Source organism: Staurois parvus, unplaced genomic scaffold (assembly GCF_062004578.1).
Source record: "Staurois parvus isolate SC_StPar_1 unplaced genomic scaffold, SC_StPar_1.0 ptg000417l, whole genome shotgun sequence".
NCBI lineage: Eukaryota > Metazoa > Chordata > Amphibia > Anura > Ranidae > Staurois > Staurois parvus.
Genome location: NW_028318213.1, coordinates 433,153 through 453,946, shown reverse-complemented (window position 1 = coordinate 453,946; position 20,794 = coordinate 433,153). Strand labels below are relative to the sequence as shown.

At 43.1% G+C, this 20,794-nt stretch overlaps 1 protein-coding gene across 1 annotated transcript; it reads left to right on the top strand.

Annotated features, from left to right (window-relative positions):
- Positions 1-2,989: 2,989 nt before the first annotated feature.
- On the top strand, positions 2,990-6,233 carry LOC149454758 (serine/threonine-protein kinase SBK1-like). Its single transcript, XM_089687079.1, has 3 exons — positions 2,990-3,010; positions 5,460-5,585; positions 5,682-6,233. Exons 1-3 carry the CDS (start codon positions 2,990-2,992, stop codon positions 6,231-6,233), a joined length of 699 nt encoding a protein of 232 aa, XP_089543205.1.
- Positions 6,234-20,794: the final 14,561 nt, after the last annotated feature.

The following is a 20,794-nucleotide window of genomic DNA, read 5'->3' as shown; positions in this document are numbered from 1 at the left end:
CGGACACTTCCAGTTCACTCACCAGATCTAAGGACTCTTTCAGCCATTACACAACTTGTTTAATCAACCACCTTGACAGAAGTGTTGGTTCTCACCTCCATATCTTCCCATTTCTGGATCTCAGTTCAGACGGTTACCAAGTCAAAGGCAGGATAATACTTTATATCCAGTAATATCGATGGATGATGAAATGTCCATCAAATGGGCACACTGCTATCTGGGTCTTTGTGGATTTCTTAGGTAAAATGATGTAAGAAATGCCCATCACCAATATGTACTATGTTTATATATGTTATATGGGAATAATAGGATATTTGTGACTACATAGTGATATGACTAGGCAAGTAGCTGGTTTAAAGTAAGTTTGTAAACCATATGGGACAAAATGTCTTCCTGATTCTCAAAAGAACTAACCGTCCATGACTTTATTAGTATTTCAAAGCCAAATGCTAGACATTGTAAATAAGATGGCAGTTTTTCTCTCTAGGGCCTGCTGAAAGGTGGTGGCTAGACACTGTGTCTCTATTTTGTTAAAGGGCTTTATCATGATAATAGGGAGTCTGTTTATCTAAAAGTCTAGGGTGATGGCAGATTTAATGAATGCATACATCCTGCAGACATCTTGTCACCAACTAGTAGGCAGAGGTGTTAACATTGGACAGCCATCACATTAAAGTAGGACTTGAGCTCCATCCAATCGCTTTCTCCAGAAAGATGATTGTACCACTTAGAAATTCCTTGATGGTGAATGGAGGGAACTAGTATAAGAATAGCTAGACTGGATATTAAAGGGGGGGCTTTATTGACAAGCTCTACTGGAGACTTGATGGGGGGAGCTTGACTGGGGAGTGTCCTGGAGACCTTGAGTAGAGGCTGATTATGGAGAGTGGTAATATGTGATGTACTTGCTAGCTAGATATCTTGTTGGCTAGCTAAATATATTTACTGAACTTTTGGTTTTTTTTTGGATTTGTTTCCCATGATGCAGAGGTTCTATTGCTTGAAGGTATTGGGTCATATTGCTGCTAATCCTTGCCTATGATTTATATGCCACTTGGTTATATTTCTATGTAATTAAAGTTATATTTTCTTGTCTGCAGCAAAGCTGTTCATGTTTATTCTTTGTACAATAGAATCTTTTTCACCTACAGTGTGTGTTTCATTGCTGTCCTACCCCTGAAAGAACAGTGAGAAGTGGGTGGGGGTCAATAACAATTATATTATTATTAATGTTGGTATTATTTGTTTAATCACACTCCCCATTTCCTTATAATGGCCCACGCAATTCTATTTCTTAAGCTACCCTTTTTATATTCTAATATTTTTATTTAATTTTTGTCTTCCTGGGGGGGTCCACCTGTACTATTGTTCATTCCATGCTTACTGTACATACAGGATCCCATCACCATTGTTCATCATGTCCCCTCTGTCTATTGACTATCAGGTGTTGGCTATTCAAAGTAGACACCATTGTTATTCTAAATTTTGTGTCTCAATCCTGTGTATGGAATATTCCAGTCTTAGAACATTGTGGGATAGGGTTTTGTTTTTGATTTGGTGGTGGTGTACTGTTGAATAGCTACTAAAAATTTTGAGCTTTATGGAGAAGTTGATGGACAAGATTGGTAAAGTTGAAGAAAGGACTGAAATGATAAAAGTAATGAAGGAAGCCCATGGCACCAGACACAGGAGGATGTGAAATTAAGACTGATCAATGAAATTCAGTAAATGTGATGGAAAGACAAGGCTAACATTTGCTGCTGTTGGATGGCTGAGCAGTGTGAATATTTAAAGGTTCAAAAAGAACTTTGAATGAGTCTCTTTGGATACTCGGGCCTCCTATCCTTCTTGTATTGAACTGTATTGTCTCCCGTTATATTGTAAAGCGCTGAGAAAACTGTTGACGCCATAAATCCTGTATAATAATATTAAATTAATTTTCTTTTGTGATTATGAACTGAGTACATCCAGAGCAAATGATGGACTAAAGATATTGAGATCCAGATCTATGGAAGAGAGATCAGAGCTGTACTGGAGTCTACCTCCATGCTGCCTGCCAATGGGGTCCATTCTGCCTGGCTATGGGGTCTAGTCCCCCTCCCTGCCAAAGGGGTCCAATGTGTCAGTAGATATCATTTTGTGCTTTAAAGCGTCTTCAGAATACAAAGGCAAAAAACTATAAATCTTAAAGGAGATTGCATATAAACCATTATTACATGTGTGGTCTAATTTTACTGGCTACAAGGGGGTGACGGTTACAATATGAGTTTATGTGAAATCTCCATTGGTAGATATCAATAGTTCTTGTACTGAGAAATATATATTAGCTAGAGTTTGATCAATGTGGTTGTGTAATATGTCTTATACTGTATGTCCGGGTTCTGAAGATAGAAGGGAATTGTTTGATTTAAATGTAAGCTGCCAAGGGGCAATATTCTATTAATTACAGGTGATACTGTATGACATAACAATAGACCGGGGTGCAGGAAGGTAGTCATATTGGCTCATTATAAGGAGAATCTGATTCCATCTTATCATATTTGTTGTAATTCACCTCTTCTCATTATTGTTCTACCTGTCTGAACAGACTGAATACAATCAATACACTTGCTGTGTATCTTCCCCCTCATGTCAGCTGTTGTTCATCAAGGAGGCCTACTGCATGGAGATGGTCACTAAAAGAAACCGCTGAAATATAGTGAAAACTATAAAACAAATTTTACAAGTTAGGTAAATGTAACAATACAACAGAGAGTGATATTCACTGAAATATGCTTTTGGTTTTTCTTCATTCTATGACAATGAATATGTAGTTGCAGAATAAAGAGAAATGTTACCCCCAGGACAGAACTGATCATCTCAATGGTGAAGGGCTTGTGAATAGATGTTAAAGAGGAGGTAGAACACCTGGCTGAGATGTAACTGATGATACTGTTTCTATCACAATGGCCTTGTTTATGGAAGCCACCCTCCATTGTTGGGACTAGTAATGTCCAACTGTGGCCCTCTGGTAATGACAAATTTGCAGGATTATCTCAGCATAGGAAGGGACACAACTGCTTACATTAGTAACTGCTACAAGAGTTGCCATAAACAACCCAACTATTATCAGATCAAATGTGTTGTGCTGGCCCTGTATCATCTCAATGAATCCAGGGATGCATATAATCAAATCATGAAAATTACAAATTTGTATTAAACCATATAAATAATTCATTGCATATCCTTGTGGGGGTGGAGAAACATGAATACCAGCTGCGTTTTTGGCTGGATTCCTGGAAGTGGATCATTGTCACTAAGTCACTTCTTTTGCACGGAGCTCAGTTATATTTTATTGATCACAAGGATATGTAATGGTTTAACTAGAAGTATGATTTATAGGAATTCATGAGAATTAATGTGTCACTTTCATGGATTATATGCTTCACTGCGGAAGTGTGATTCTTGATGGAAAATGATGGGTGAATCCTCTTTGAATTTAAATGCGATGGACAAATCTTAGTTTAGTTGACATTATGCTGTATGTAGATGACAGTTAAATATTGATTACCTTTCTCAAATAAGATTCATCCATCTGCTGCATTTTTCCAAGAGAATGAATCTCCAGTTAGTGGCATAAAATACAGATGAATGAATGTCCAGCAAACCTTTGCCGTAAATACTTTAGAAATATTGCATTATAACAAAACCAAATCTGGCTATTTATAAACATGTTAGAGAGAAGTTTAAGTGAAGAATTAAAAAAAAAAAAAAAAAAGCTGTATCAAATCTTAGTTCAGTTTATTTTTTTGTTTACAAAGTTTTTATTGAAAGATAGACTACAAAAACTGCACATCATACATGAGGTAGAATGAACAGCAGGAAAAAAATGCACATAATAATTTACAATGAAATAAAGCTAATCACAAAAAAATAAAGATCAAATACATGAAAGAGGAAGTCAACATTGTAGGCAGATTAACCACATAACTGACAAGAGTCAAAGACAAATAATGGTACAGCAGAGATTTAATCATTAAGTGCCAATGCACCATCCAACCATCCCATTTTCTGTTGAATAAATGCATCCTGTCCAGTAATGTGTACTGAATACGTTCCATGAGCATTACCATATCAACTACCCACAATACAGAGACCAGAGGGACTACTGGGGACTTCCAATGGCCCATAGGGTGGAAATGCAAATACTATGGAGTATCCTATTATGTTCACTGGAATCCTCCTCATATTGATTGGACACAAGGATTTCCCATTCTTTACCTTTGTAGTAGGTCATAATGATTAAAAACAGGTGCAAAAAAGAAAAAAATAAATTAATTAAGCACATATATGTATAATAATGCAATTCACAGTATATAAACACAGACTTGTGGTTGGGCAGAAGGAATTTAAGGATTCTGAACTCAGCCTTTTAAATTATGTAAAATGTTGTAGAGAAAAGTATTTTTTTGGCACGTACAATCTTTTGAAAATTACATCAAAGAGGATATCAATCCCAAGTTCAAATTCTTCCACCTTGGAAAAAGGTCAGTTCAACTTTGGAGGAATGAGGAAAAAAAAAAAAAAAAAAAAAAAAAACACACCTCACAATACACTCTAAAAATATGATGTCTATTGATTGCATGTATATCATCAATTTCTTTTAATTTATGATTATACTCATCAAAATCATTGACTAAAAAATCATCCTAAATGTGTTCAATTTACTGTACTGTGTAATATACTGTATATAAAGTGATCATCTATAGCCCAGCAAACGCTGATACTCCCGAACCTCAAGTCTTCCTTGTTTCTTTGTATTCATTCTCACATTCTAATTACAGTCTACAAGTGATCAGTTCAAATGCAAATTGGCAAAAACAATGTTGGCTTACTTGTACAACATATGTAAATTCCCAGGCAGCCAATCAGAATGCTTCAACTTTACCCCCCCCCATTTAAAGGTGACCTTCTCTTCCCTCTTTCGTTCCTCTCCAACACCAGATCTAGGGTGACATTGGAGAATAGCTGAAGATCTCACCTGGAAATCATTGGAGCCTGATAACAGAGGAACACTTTGCAGGATACATTGAAGAGTCATCTCAACATTTCCTAAGGTAAGTCATTATATTCGTACTATAAGGAATATTTTGTTACTTCCTTACTATTAGAGAATGACACTTATCAATCAATACACAAATATAACTATAGTAATGTTGTAGTTTTATATCGGCCCTCAGTTGTATGTGTTTATGAAAATGTGAATTTAATTGGAGCTTTTTCTATCAGCCACATTTTCCATGTTATTCCCTACCAGCCTGTACATATAGTTGGTACAAATGAAGACTTTAAGTCGATATTTTAATATGTTTTATTATGTTGTGTGTTTGGTTGTACTACAAGAAGGATATTTTACATGTTATTTGGGGGGTTTTAGGTGTTATTTGAATAAGGGCTAAAAACTGTTCTGTCTTCTCCAGATTACATCGTGGGCAGCAGAAGCCATTTTGAAGATCCTTCTGAAAGGACTTGTCTCCTCATCATCACAAGGTCTACAGGAGATAGACTTACAGGAGAGATTCCACCTCATAAAAGGAACTATAATTGTACGCAATGCAAGTCTGATTCCAACTGATTCCGAATTTTAGCAATTTTGGGGATAATTCTATTTCAGGGCAATAACTTTTTTTTCTATATTCCAGGTTGGACTTCCAGAAGTCAGTGTTAAGAGATGTGCCATGCAGATTTCCAGTGCTCTGGAATTTATTGCCAAGAAAGGACTGGTGCACATGGACATAAAATGTAAAAATATTTTGGTATTTGACCAGGAGTGTCGTTGTGTGAAAATCACTGACTTTGGCCTTACTCATATGAAAGGAACAGTGATTAGATCGAAGTCTGGCAGCACCTCCTACAGGGCTCCTGAGATGTGTGAACTCACTGGACAGGAACTGGCTGTAGACTCCACTCTGGATGTATGGAGTTTTGGAGTGCTCCTCTACTGCCTGATTACAGGAAAATTTCCATGGAAGGTGGCCATAGATAAAGACAAAAGATTCAGCAGATTTGTTGCCTGGCAAAATAATAATCATTGTGATGACCCCCCAGCATCATGGAACAAACTGCCCAAATGTCTGCAGAGAATGTTCCGATGTCTCTTAGCTGTGGACTACAGTCAGAGGAGCAAACCGACTGAAGTCTTGTGTTATATGGAGGAGAGCTGGAAAACAGATTCAACCTATTCAACAGATTGAACCTAAGTGGCATCCCTTCCAGCTAATCTACAAGATCTAATGACTCCTTCAGACACTTCCAGTTCACTCACCAGATCTAAGGACTCTTTCAGCCATTACACAACTTGTTTAATCAACCACCTTGACAGAAGTGTTGGTTCTCACCTCCATATCTTCCGATTTCTGGATCTCAGTTCAGACGGTTACCAAGTCAAAGGCAGGATAATACCTTATATCCAGTAATATCGATGGATGATGAAATGTCCATCAAATGGGCACACTGCTATCTGGGTCATTGTGGATTTCCTAGGTAAAATGATGTAAGAAATGCCCATCACCAATATGTAATATGTTTATATATGATATGTTATATGGGAATAATAGGATATTTGTGACTACATAGTGATAAGACTATGCAAGTAGCTGGTTTAAAGTAAGTTTGTAAACCATATGGGACAAAATGTCTTGATTTTCAAAAGAACCATCCATGACTTTATTAGTATGTCAAAGCCAAATGCTAGACATTGTAATTAAGATGGCCATTTTTGTCTTTAGGGCCTGCTGAAAGGTGGTGGGCAGACACTGTCTCCATTTTGTTAAAGGGCTTTAGTATGATAATATGGGGTCTGTGTATCTAAAAGTCTAGGGTGATGGCAGATTTAATGAATGCATACATCCTGTAGACATCTTGTCACCAACTAGTAGGCAGAGGTGTTAACATTGGACAGCCATCACTTTAAAGTAGGAAATTCCTTGATGGTGAATGGAGGGAACTAGTATAAGAATAGTTAGACTGGATATTAAAGGGGGGGGGGCTTTATTGACAAGCTCTACTGAAGACTTGATGGGGGTAGTTTGACTGGGGAGTTGCCTGGAGACCTTGAGTGGAGGCTAAATAGAGAGTGATATATGTGATGTACTTGCTAGCTAGATATCTTGTTGGCTAGCTAAATATATTTACTGGACTTTTGTCTTTTTTTTTTTCTTTATTTGTTTTCCATGATGCAGAGGTTCTATTGCTTGAAGGTATTGGGTCATATTGCTGCTAATCCTTGCCTATGATTTATATGCCACTTGGTTATATTTCTATGTAATTAAAGTCATATTTTCTTGTCTGCAGTAAAGCTGTTCATGTTTATTATTTGTACAATATAATCTTTCACCTACAGTGTGTGTTTCCTTGCTGTCCTACCCCTGAAAGAACAGTGAGAAGTGGGTGGGGGTCAATAACAATTATATTATTATTAATGTCTGTATTCTTTGTTTAATCACACTCCCCATTTCCTTACAATGCCCCATGTAATTCCATTTCTTAAGCTTCCCTTTTTATATTTTTATTGCATTTTTGTCTTCCTGGGGGGTCCACCTGTACTATTGTTCATTCCATGCTTACTGTACATACAGGATCCCATCACCATTGTTCATCATGTCCCCTCTGTCTATTGACTATCAGGTGTTGGCTATCCAAAGTAGACACCATTGTTATTCTAAATTTTGTGTCTCAATCCTGTGTATGGAATATTCCAGTCTTAGAACATTGTGGGATACGTTTTTTCGTTATCGATAAAATTCAATAAATGTGATGGAAAAACTAGACTAACATTTGCTGCTGATTGTTGGTTGAGCAATGTGAACATTTAAAGGTTCAAAAAGAAGAACTTTGAATGAGTATCTTTGGATACCCGGGCCTCCTATCCCTCTTGTATTGAACTGTATTGTTGCTGTATTGTCTCCCGTTATATTGAAAAGCGCTGAGCAAACTGTTGGCGCCATAAATCCTGTATAATAATAATAATAATAATAATTTGTGCTCACACTAATAAAGTATAATTTCAGGAAGTCAGGAAAGCTGATCCAAAGGACTTTACTAAGTTAGCTATACCAAATTAAAATCTTTATGGAAGGATGTTCAAGAAACAAGTACAACATGATCATATCAGCATTTTGGACTTATTTTTTATTGGACTACTGAGAACTGTGATTTTTTTTTTTCCTTTTGTGATTATGAATAGAGATGAGCGAATCGAAGTAGGCGAAGTGGAATTCGAGTCGAATATCGGAAAAATTTAGGTTCGCGCCGAATCCGAAAAATAGCCTACTTCGGACGCGCGAATCGAAATTTTTCCGAAAATGGCGGCGGACATGTGCGGCGACGGAGCGGGGATGTCTGGGAAGGCGCGCAGACAAGGCGCGCTGACCCATAATGCATTCCTTAATGACATGTGATCGCATCAGCCAATCAGCAGCCAGCCAGCACTGTGTAATGGTCGAGCTATAAATAGTGGCCATTTTGGAATTCTTCATTTGCCTCCAGTCATTCAACAGAGGCAGACCTCTCTGTATTAGGGACAGAGTTAGGGCCACAGAAACGTTACTTGGGGACAGAGAACCATTACTCAGGGACACAGAATTGTTAATGAGGGCCACAGAATTGTTACTCAGGGACAGACACAGAATTGTTACTGAGGGCCACAGAACTGTTACTTAGGGCCACAGAAACGTTATTAGGGCCACAGAATTGTTACTCAGGGACAGAGAATTGTTACTGAGGGCCACAGAACCGTTACTTAGGGCCACAGAATGGTTACTCGGACAGACACAGAATTGTTACTCAGGGACACAGAATTGTTACTGAGGGCCACAGAATTGTTACTCAGGGACAGACACAGAATTGTTACTCAGGGACAGACACAGAATTGTTACTCAGGGACACAGAATCGTTGAATTAAAGAGTATGTCAGACAACACGCAGAGGAGTGGCAGAGGAGGCAATGTTTTAGGAGCGAGCAGACGTGGCAGCAGAGGAAGGGGTCGAGGCAGCACTATTCGCAGCCAGAGGCCAGTGCTCCCGGTGTCATCCAGCGGTCGTGTCTCCACCCACAACCCTGCCGTCATAGATTGGTTGGCTCGGTCGTCTTCCTCTTCCCAGGTCACCTCTGACACCTACAGCCAACGGTCGGTGGGTACGTCAGACACAACCGTTAGTTGGCATGGCCCGGGAGCAAGCCCACTGATATCACGTGTCCTCTACCTGCCCCTGTCCTTTGGTGTTCCCTCACCAAGCGAAGTATCGCATGCTGTGGGCTCAGCCCCACTCTACAGTGAGGAAGAGCTAACAGAGGGCGGTCAGGAACGGGGGGAGACATCCGCCTTTTCAGCAGCCAGGCGAACAAGTACTGGCGAGGAGAGTGGCTCGGTAGCCGGTCTAGAGACAGGTCTGTCTCCTGACCCAGACGCAGCCGAGGGGGCTAGTAGTGAGGCGGAGACCCTACTTGATGATGAGGAGGTTGATCGCACTTGGCAGCCTCGTCGTCATCAGGTAATTTCTTCCGCATCATCAGGAGAAGAGGGTGCCAGCTTGGCAGCGAGCGAAACAGTCGGTGAGTTGCCCAGGAGGCAGCAGGGTCGCAGCAGTGTCAGTGGAGCCAAACGGCCACGGAGTAGAGCACCAGCTCCACTGCAACCTACCACCACGGCCAGTAGTGGTGCCGGTGCGCACGGAGGAAGTAGCAGTCAGCCAGTGAGGAGTAGCGGGGGCAAAGTTTCCTACTCGGTGGTGTGGCAATTTTTCGTCAAGCCGCCCGAGGAAGTAAACGTAGCCGTATGTCGACTATGTGGCCAGAAATGCAAGCGTGGCCAGGGGGCCCATGTTGGGACTACAGCGTTGCGTCAGCATATGCAGCGTCACCATTCGGTGGCCTGGGAAAACCGTGATAAAGATACGGCGGTTCTGCCTGCTCCAGCCCCCGCTCCATCACCCGCTCCGTTACTTGCTCCGTCACCCGACGTCGTCAATCGCCCTCTATCAGCCAGTCAAGGCTCCAACACCTCTGCTGAGGGGAGTTGTCGCTCGTTGGCATCTTCCGCTCGTTCAGATGCTCCTTCTCCTGCTACTCCTCTTCTCGGATTCCGTCAGCAGTCTCTTGGAATCCGTTTCCAAGAGACAACAGTTTGCGAGCACGCACCCGACGGTGCAAAAGCTGAACGTCCTCCTGTCCAAGTTGCTGGTGCTGCAGTCCCTCCCTTTCCAAGTGGTGGACTCAGCACCTTTCCGAGAAATGATGGCTTGTGCCGCGCCGCGGTGGAGAGTGCCAAGCCGTCATTTCTTCGCCAAAAAGGCAGTGCCAGCCCTGCATTCACATGTAGAAGAGATGGTGGGCCAGTCTTTGAGCATGTCGGTCTCTGCCAAAGTGCACGGCAGCGCCGACGTGTGGAGCTGTAACTACGGTCAGGGACAGTACATGTCATTTACGGCACACTGGGTGAACGTGGTGCCGGCACAGCCGCACCAGCAACTTGGACAGGTCACGACGCTTTTGCCTCCACGTTTGCACGTCCTTGGTCCAGCAAACATGTCCGCCTCTACCACCTCTTCTTCCGCCGTGTCCTCAGCCGCCACCCCCGTGCCAAGTCCCATTACCCGACCGGCATATCACATGTGCAGGGCGCAACGGTGTCACGCTGTGCTGCACCTGGTATGCCTTGGCGAACGTAGTCACACAGGGGAGGAACTTCTGAGTGTAATGAACAGAGAAATCGACAGATGGCTGTCTCCGCGCAAACTGAAAAATCGGAACCATGTTGACCGACAACGGAAAGAACATGGTGTCTGCTCTGCGTCAAGGAAGGTTGTGCCATGCGCCATGCATGGCTCACGTGTTCAATCTGGTTGTCAAGCGGTTCCTAAAATCCACCATCCCACTGCAAGACATCCTTAAAATGTCACGTAAACTTTGCATGCATTTCAGCCATTCCTACACCGCAAAGCACACCCTCCTTGAGCTGCAGCGGCAGAACGGAATTCCACATCATCGCCTGATCTGCGACGTTGCAACAAGGTGGAATTCAACACTACACATGTTAGACCGCCTTTACGAGCAGCGAAAGGCCATCACTGATTTCCTGATGTTACAAGCGGATAAAGGTACTCCCCTGTGTAACTTCGATGTCAGCCATTGGCAGCTCATGTGTTACACCTGCCGCTTGCTCAGGCCCTTTGAGGAGGCCACGCTATTCGTGAGTCGGCAGGACTATGGGATGAACGACGTCATTCCTCTGTTGCACGTCCTTGAACAAATGCTGTTAACAATGGCTGGTCAGGGTGCGGTAGACGTGGCGCACAGATCTCAACGCCACATGACCCCTGTGGGGGCAGGACAGGAAGAAGAGGAGGAGGTAGAGGAGGACATTTGTGCTCAGGAATTATTGAGTGAAATGGGTGGTTTTTCCACTCAGCGGACAGGAGTGGAGGAGCAGGAGCATCTGGTAGAGGAGGAGGAGGAGGAGACAGAGGACCCAGACGCACCGTGGCAGTATGCTGTGGAGATGGAGGCAGGGAGTCCCTCGCATTCCTTGGCGCAAATGGCCCATAGCATGCTCAGTTGCTTGCGTAGCGACAGCCGAATAATAACCATCAGAGAGAGGGATGACTTTTGGCTGTCAACCTTGTTGGACCCTCGCTATCGTTCCAAAATGGTGGCCTTTTTCACACCTGCTGAGAGGGAGGCCAAAATTACGTACTATAAAAACCACCTATGTAGTCAGTTGGTCTCTGCCTTTGTGCGCCAACGTCCATCCTCAGACACTGTGGGCCCTGTGCGCTCGCGTTCCGCTGCCATGGCAGCAGGGGAGGGGTGGGGTGGTAGGAGCAGTGGCAGCTCCACCAGCAGCGGCTGCCTCAGTCTGCAGTCGATGATGAGTAGCTTTCTTCACCAGCGCAGTGAGGAAACTACTAACCAGCCGCAGCAGCAGCATCAGGTGGACCTGGAGCAGGAGCTCAAACAGGCTTGGGCCTACTTGGACAGCACCCTGCCAACCGAGGTAGACAATCCCCTTGACTACTGGGCAACGAAACTTGACCTTTGGCCCCAACTAGCTGAATTTGCCCTTGAAAGGCTGTCATGCCCGGCCAGTAGCGTGGCATCGGAGCGCGTGTTTAGTGCGGCAGGAGGTATTGTAACTCCGGAGGACACGACTGTCCACCCAAAGTGTGGAGAGACTCACGTTTGTGAAAATGAATCAGGCGTGGATTAGTCTGGATTTCAAACCACCAGTTCCTGACACAACTGACTAAATCCGCCATGAATCATGCCACAAACATGTGCCACTTTCAGGTCTCCTCACACACTGCTGGTGTGTTCCATTTTTTGTCATAGGGTGCTGGCAGATTACGGGCCTCCCATTGCTGCTGTCTCCATCGCCACACTCTGCCATGTGCCACTTTCAGGTCTCTTCACACTGCTGGTGTGTTGAATTTTTTGACATAGGGTGCTGGCAGATTACGGGCCTCCCATAGCTGCTGCCAGGCCCCTAATCTGCCATGGGCCCCTATATACCGCCTCCTCATGCTGCTGCCAAGTCCAGAGTCTCTCATGGGTCCCTGTACGGCCTCCCATTGCTGCTGCCAGGAGGCAGCAGGGTAGCAGCAGTGTCAGTGGAGGCAAACGGCCACGGAGTAGAGCAGCAGCTCCACTGCAGCCTACCACCACAGCCAGTAGTGGTGCCGGTGTGCACGGAGGAAGTAGCAGTCAGCCAGTGAGGAGTAGCGGGTGCAAAGTTTCCTACTCGGCGGTGTGGCAAGTTTTCGTCAAGCCGCCCGAGGAAGTAAACGTAGCCGTATGTCGACTATGTGGCCAGAAAGTCAAGCGTGGCCAGGGGGCCCATGTTGGGACTACAGCGTTGCGTCAGCATATGCAGCGTCGCCATTCGGTGGCCTGGGAAAACGTGATAAAGATACGGCGGTTCTGCCTGCCCCAGCCCAGGGTTCCATTTTGTCATAGGGTGCTGGCAGATTACGGGCCTCCCATAGGTGCCGCCAGGCCCCAAATCGGCCATGGGCCCCCGTACCGCCTGGTCACGCTGCTGCTGGGCCCACAGTGTGACCTGGGTCCCTGTACGGCCTCCCATTGCTCCCACTCTGCCATGTGCCACTTTGAGGTCTCCTCACACTCCTGCGGTTTTCCATTTGGTCATAGGTTGCTGGCAGATTACAGGCCTTCCATAGGTGCCGCCAGGCCCCATATCGGCCATGGGCCCCCGTACCGCCTGGTCACGCTGCTGCTGGTCCCACAGTGTGACCTGGGTCCCTGTACGGCCTCCCATTGCTTCCACTCTGCCATGTGCCACTTTGAGGTCTCCTCACACTCCTGCGGTTTTCCATTTTGTCATAGGGTGCTGGCAGATTACGGGCCTCCCATTGCTGCTGCCAGGCACGTAATCTGCCATGGGCCCCCGTACCGACTCCTCATGCTGTGACGTTGCAACAAGGTGGAATTCAACACTACATATGTTAGACCGCCTTTACGAACAGCGAAAGGCCATCACAGATTTCCTGATGTTAAAAGCGGATAAAGGTACTCCCTGTGTAACTTAGATGTCAGCCATTGTCAGCTCATGCGTGACACCTGCGCTTGCTCAGGCCCTTTGAGGCCACGCTATTCGTGAGTCGGCAGGACTATGGGATGAACGAGGTCAAATCGGCCATGGGCCCCCGTACCGCCTGGTCACGCTGCTGCTGGTCCCACAGTGTGACCTGGGTCCCTGTACCGCCTCCCATTGCTCCCACTCTGCCATGTGCCACTTTGAGGTCTCCTCACACTCCTGCGGTTTTCCATTTTGTCATAGGTTGCTGGCAGGTTACAGGCCTCCCATAGGTGCTGCCAGGCCCCAAATCTGCCATGGGCCCCCGTACTGCCTGGTCACGCTGCTGCTGGGCCCACAGTGTGACCTGGGTCCCTGTACCGCCTCCCATTGCTCCCACTCTGCCATGTGCCACTTTGAGGTCTCCTCACACTCCTGCTGGTTTCCATTTTGTCATAGGTTGCTGTATGGCCTCCCATTGCTGCTGCCTCCACCGCCACACTGTGGCTCCAAACACTGGTTTTGGCCCCGTGACTGGCCAAATGATTGAAGTGTGCGGTGATTCTAAGATCGACGGCACTCATCTGCATGTCATACTGACTGACAGTATTATTTCTCTTCCCCAGCAGACTCCAAGGGCATTTAAATTAAAGGTACAGTGTTCTGCACTAATTTAAAGGCTCTCTGAAGCCTAGAAACACCCTTTTTTAAGTTAAATTCACAGTGAATATATTCGACTCGAATCGAATATTGTCCACGAATTCGCCGAATCAGTCGAATCAAATTTTTCAATACTTCGCTCATCTCTAATTATGAACTTAGTACATCCAGAGCAAAATGGACTACAGATATTACGATCCAAATCTATGGAAGAGAGATCAGAGCTGTTCTGGAGTCTACCTCCTTGCTTCCTGCCAATGTGTCACAATATAAGGTCAGGTTCAGAGACCAGTTGCTGCAGCAGTTGTAAGGCTTACCTGAAAGCAGGATTGGTACACCAGCGGCCCACCGTGGGAATGACGCAGGCTCACCTGAGGTGCGGGGTCTAAGCATCCACCGGTCTTCCCCAGAGCTCCTAATGGTGGATAATGTCAGTAAAATCATTAATTTTTATTTAATGGTGGATAATTATTTTTTGGATACTGTAAATCACTTGCCATGCATATGGTGAATGCGGCAAAACAGTGTATTCCAATTCACTGGTGCTCAACACATATCCCCTCAATCCGAGAATGGTTTGCACATATAAACAAAGTTGCTGACATGGAGGAACTCCTCTGTAGCAAAATATTGCCCCGAGAGATGCAGGAAGATGTGGGCATTTTGGGGTCATTTCAAAACCACACCCTCTTTCCACCAGCTGCTGCTTGACTCCTCCCCTTCTTAAACATAACATGTTGATCAATAGGAATACATAATTTCTCAAGTTTCATACATATAATGTGCACCTTACCTGACTGAGATGGAATATTAAGGCCCAAATATCACAGAAACTGACCTATATATTGGACTACTGCACATACCTACCTAGATTGCCATACGAGACATCCGATTGTTCGGATTATCTTAACCTGAAGTAGTTGCAGCTGCTCCCCCATTTTATCCCTACCCCCCCTTTTCTTTTCCTCCTCCATCTCTCTCCCTCTTCATACCCCTTCTCTCCCTCTATCCTACATTCTCAACTTTACCTTACCATTTCTGAGTTTAGGTGCACTTCGAATACCAGCAGACCCACAGGTACAATTGAAGCCCCTCAGCCTCTGCCTCTTATGGACCTATTATCCACGGTCCTCACCATCCTCACTTTGTATTACATCACATATGTCATTTAAAGGGGCGCATATGAGGTTTGGCTGATGTCTATACCCAACTATCTGTTCACTTTATTTTATGTCAATTCAGGCTTGGCACATTCTCTGTTTTTTTTATGTCTTGACTCAAGCAATGTTAACTGACGACATTATATATGTTCCAGATTTATACCCAGTCAGAGATATAGGCATTTACGGAGTTGTATACATGAGCCAAATGTAACCTGTATTTGTTACCATTCTGCTGTATCTCAAAAATTATTTTTGAAGAAAAAAGAAAAACCCTACACAGTAGGCAAAATGTCAGCCTCTCAGCCTTTTCAAAACAGAGGAACCTTTGAAATATTTCTTCTCAGGTAACCTCTGCTAGACCAAGAAGAATTTCTAACTAAACATTCTGTTTTGGCAGTTTACAGAAACTCTGAACTTTAAAAGGACATTTGGATGGAATGTCCCCGCCAATTGTCCTCCAATGCATTTGAACGATCATTGGTTAAGGCAATAGACTTGACCTCTAGTCAGGTGCAAGACATCGGCCAACATTGGGTCACAGTAAAGTGTCAGCCCACACACCATAAAAGGCCAACGTCAAGGCACCTTTTTGTCAGTGTGTTGGTGAATTTAGTGTGAGAGTGAAGGAAAACTGATTATTATAAAAGGGGAAGACCGTTTAGGGTAGTGTGCCATCAGTGCTATAAGTATTACTATATTGTGTATTGATGCTTTTGCAGTATCTGTGGCTAGGGAGAGTGGAGTGTAAGCCCCCTTGTATTCATGGATTTAATGAGACCTGACAGTTTTTTTAGGACTTGGATTGCGGGGTTTTCCTTTTAATAGTAGATAGTTTGATTTAGTGTTTTAGGATGGGATCAGGGAATGCATATCAAATGTTTGGCTCACAGAAATGTGCATGGGTGTAGAAATCACTACAGAATGGTGACCAAAGTGCACAGGACTACCAACAGGGGCACAATCAGTGCATGTTGGCACCAGACAGGCTATTTAAGGATGCTTCTGCTCATGCTTAAGTGCTGACTGGACTGTCAGCTATTCCCTGCTACTACTCTGCTTGTTCCCTTGATGACCCAGCTTGCCTGTGACCTGAACTTGGATTCTGCTTCTGTCTGGTCACCAGTTCCTGTCCCCAACTCTGCCTTCTGATTCTGTACCTCGCTGCCAACTTGCAGCTGACCTTGGCTATCCTTTTGACCACACTTCAGTTCCTTGCTCTGGCATCTGGTTTGAGTGCCTCCCTGGCTGTTATCTGTATCAGCTCTGCTCACCACAGTGAGTTCTTGTCTCAAGTCTGCTGTAAACTGACAAGCCTCACACCTTGAATCAGCAGCCACTGTGGATTGCCCCTTTAACTTCAGTTGGATCTTCAACCATGAGTTTGTCCAGGAGGTGGCACCAACTGAAACTCTTTACTCTAAGCAAAAAGTAAGTTTGTATGAAAAAAAAAAATCATTTTAAGAGATCTAATCTGTTCTTAATTTCCTTATAGTATTTTAGCTTTTACGGGACTCCCCACACATACTGTAAGTTGGTAAGATTGATTTATAGGCTTGATTTTAGGTATGCAACTCAGCTGTTTGTTGCAATGAAGATACTGTGAAGCAATGTGTTCCTCAGATAGCGAGTGCGTTGGAAAACATGCACAGCAATAGGATGGTCCACCATGTCATCAAGCTGGACAATATTCTGCTAATGGACTTTGAATGTAAGATGATCAAAGTAGCAGATCTTGGACTGGCAAGGCTCCAGGATATTGAAGCATCTGTCCTGGTTCATACCATACACAGCTCAATAACTAAGCTAAAACAAGGAGAACAGTTGCTTTTACATCCATGCATTGATGTGTGGGCCTTTGGTGTCATAATTTACACAACTGACTGGATCATTCCCTTGGAAAGGAGCAGAGGGCCATGACCCAATGTATAGGGACTTTGCTTGGTGTAAAGTCACGAAAGATCTGACCTTAGCACCAGAAAAGTAGAAGTTCTCTGGAAGCCAGGCAAACGTTCTGAAACCTTTTGGCTGTCAATGCCTCCAAAAAGGTGCTCAGCCATGGACATTATAAAATATCTTCACCTGCCATGGAAAGTAGAAATGCTTTCAGAAAACCTTACAAGGAGTACAGTTATACATATGGCATACAGTGCAAGTGATGTTCATTCCGGAGCTGCCGCATGTCTTCTACCTGATCATGAACATGAAACACCCTCACTGACTATTGGTGCCAAGTTAAAAATTGCATACATACTTTAACCGCCTAATAATCAAGAGACCAGCTTGTTAAATGCACTCTGGGGAACTGTACAAGCCTCCTGTCCTAGTTGAAGGTAAGAACATTTAAATCTTAGAACACTTTTTGCTCACATGGTTGCTTATCTACAGTTTGAGAATTATGGATCAGTGTACCAATTTTAAGATGGCCCTGGAAGTGATAGGCTTCAGGAATAAAAACAACGTGGGCAAATCTTTATATGATAGGTAGAGATGAGGCAAATGTTTGCTCCTATCATAGGTTTGAACTACAGCTGTTTGGCTGTTCATAAAAGATTTGAACATTAAGGATGTTTGTCTAGAATTCCTGAGCAAATCTCCCCCACTGCATTGCTCAGGCTATTGTTGGCCAAGGTCATATACTTGACGTCTAGTTAGGTGCAAGACATTGGCCAATATAGGTCACTAAAGTTTGTGCCCACACACTATAGACTGCTTTCACAGCACCCATTTGTCAGTGTGTAGGTGGATTCAGTGTGAGTGAAGGACGGATGACATTTGTTAAAGGGAAAGTCTGGTTATTGTCATGTGCTTCCAGTATTGTGCTATAAACAATATTCACTGCTATGTGTTACTATATTGTGTGTTGTATATATTTTTCTATTGATACTTTTGCAGGGAATTGCCATATCTATGGCTAGGAAGAGCTGAGTATAAGCCCCCTTTTAGTACTACAACAGACTCAACAGTTTGGGGTGTTTAGTATTGTCAATAGTAGGCAAGTTTTTTTTATCCTTTCCACCAAGCCAAAAAAAAAAGTTTTAGTTTGGTTTAATGTTTTGGGTAGGAGGAGTTTTTACTTCATTGTAGTTTTTTGCTTGATTTTATTTTGGTTATATAATATTTTAAGAGCATCAACATTAGGGATGAGTCAAACTACCCTGAGTTATGTTCAAGCAGGGTTTGGGGGATCTACAAAGATGACCAGATGGTGAACTTTAACCCCACTGAAATTAAAATGGTAGCCAAATAAAAATGGCCATTTTCTGGGTCAATAGGTAAAAAGGGATATTTAAAAAAAAAAAAAAAAACCACAGCAAGTATGCAGACCCCTCCAAAAAGGTCCCCAAAATAGTATCTTTTCTGGTCTTCAGTGCATCGAAGTTGATTTTTTGAGTTATGCAGGTGCCACTCATACAGCTGGGTAAACACACTTCTGTTCCTCTTGCTCCATGTCCCTGAGGATGTTGGCGACAATGAAATGCACAAAGATGAGCAGTAAGAGAGTATACTTTGTGAGCCAGAGTAGATTGGGCAGGTCCAGCACCTCTGCACTGTCACAGTGGCACACTGCACACAACTTGGATGGTTTTCCAAACATTCACATCCAACAGAAGTCAATCGTTAAATAAACTCTTATGAAGCAGGAGAAGTCACAGATCAAAATTCAGCTGGTCCCTCCTGAATAGGGAAATTTCCATAACTCAATGTCCAGGAAGAGAGCCCCTTTGGAGAGAAAAATCATGTACATGTGTAGAATAGAATTGATTTACCTTATAACAGATCTGTATTCTTTAATATTTCAGACTCCCCAAAGCCACATTGAAACTCAGCATTAGCTAGCTTAAAATGAACCGTGCGTGTGAATGGCTCTGTAAGCCGGTGTTCAAGTGTACCATAGTATGTGATGGCTAAGAGGTCAGTAGGTCATTGGCTTCACATCCTAAAATATATCACTTGGAATGCAGGAAAGAGCTAAGCAATGTCTTTTATAAAGAAAATAATTTCTAATCTATAATTTAGTCATTTCATTTAGTTAACTAATTAGTTAGGAATAGTGTGTGATATATATATATTCAATTATAGTTGATTGTTTATGCATTTATGTGTTCTGTCCTTAAATTGAAGGTTGAAACAGTTTTAAAAAGAATTTAAATGATGAAAGATCACATCAGTCTAATGTACCAGTATTGTGTATTTCTGTCAACCGAAGTATTTTGTAAAGGACAGCCAAGAACCATACATATGTTTAGAACACTTAGAAATACGGCTATTACATATTTAGCTCACACTGAATTAGGAAATGGCTGGATAGTGGGCCGACTTCTTTGGTCCTTTGTATGTGACATGAGTCGCTGCTTATATACTTTTTCAGACATTCATACACACTGAACCTGACAGATGGTTTACTTAAGGCCTACAAGCCTTGCTACGCCAACACCTGTTTTCTTCCCTGACAAGGCTGAAATACTTTGTTACTCAATAGAACGCTCAAGCAGCTTGAGATTTTACTAAAGCTCATTTCATTTCTATAAGCTACAGCTTTTGTTATATTTTACTACACTGATCTGTATTTTATATCTTTTGTATTATGTTGTTGCCAAGTGTGAATTAAATATAAGTCACTGATTTAAAAATCAGCCTGGCACTAGAAGACTTTACCTAAAACGCCTAAGGACACTTACATAACATAAGTAACACAGTATTTAACATTTTGGCTAAGCCAGCCCCCGCCACAGTTTCTTCAGTTTCCCATTCTTTGGGAAGGGGGGGCAGGGAGACAGCACAGTTTTGTAACTGATCAAGTCTGGTAAAAACACGGTCAAGAACCTAGAGACAAGGCGATTGAGTTTAGTCAGACATTGATGAGAGGTCCAGTGACTGAGCCGGCTGCAAACAAGAAAATCATCTGATTATGATGAGTAAAAGTCATGGAACTTCTTGATAAACTAGCTATAGAAAGCAAGTTAGAGTTTAAAGATCTTTTATACCCTGATGGATGTTTATGGCAATACATATACAATGAATGTTTACAGGCCAATGTTCAGATAGACAAATCTGAATTTACTGTAACAAACAGCATAAAAAGATATGTAATCTTACATTTGGTAATATGCAACAATTTTTAAATGTTATTTACCTGCTAAAAAGGTTTGTACACTAAAGCAGACAGAATGTAACTGTACAGAATGCAGCAATGTATGAACATTTGTCCCAAGATTCTCTTAAAAATGTCCAAAATTTTGTGTAATTACATAGAGAACCTTGATGAACAAAGTGACTCCAGAACAAATCTTTTGTGAAGACTACAGAATGACAGTAAACAGGTTGCTGTAATAACAAAAAGGTGACAAAGACTGAATATAAGTCAAAGCTTCAAGCCTCCTGCATTCCTGAAATGGGGGA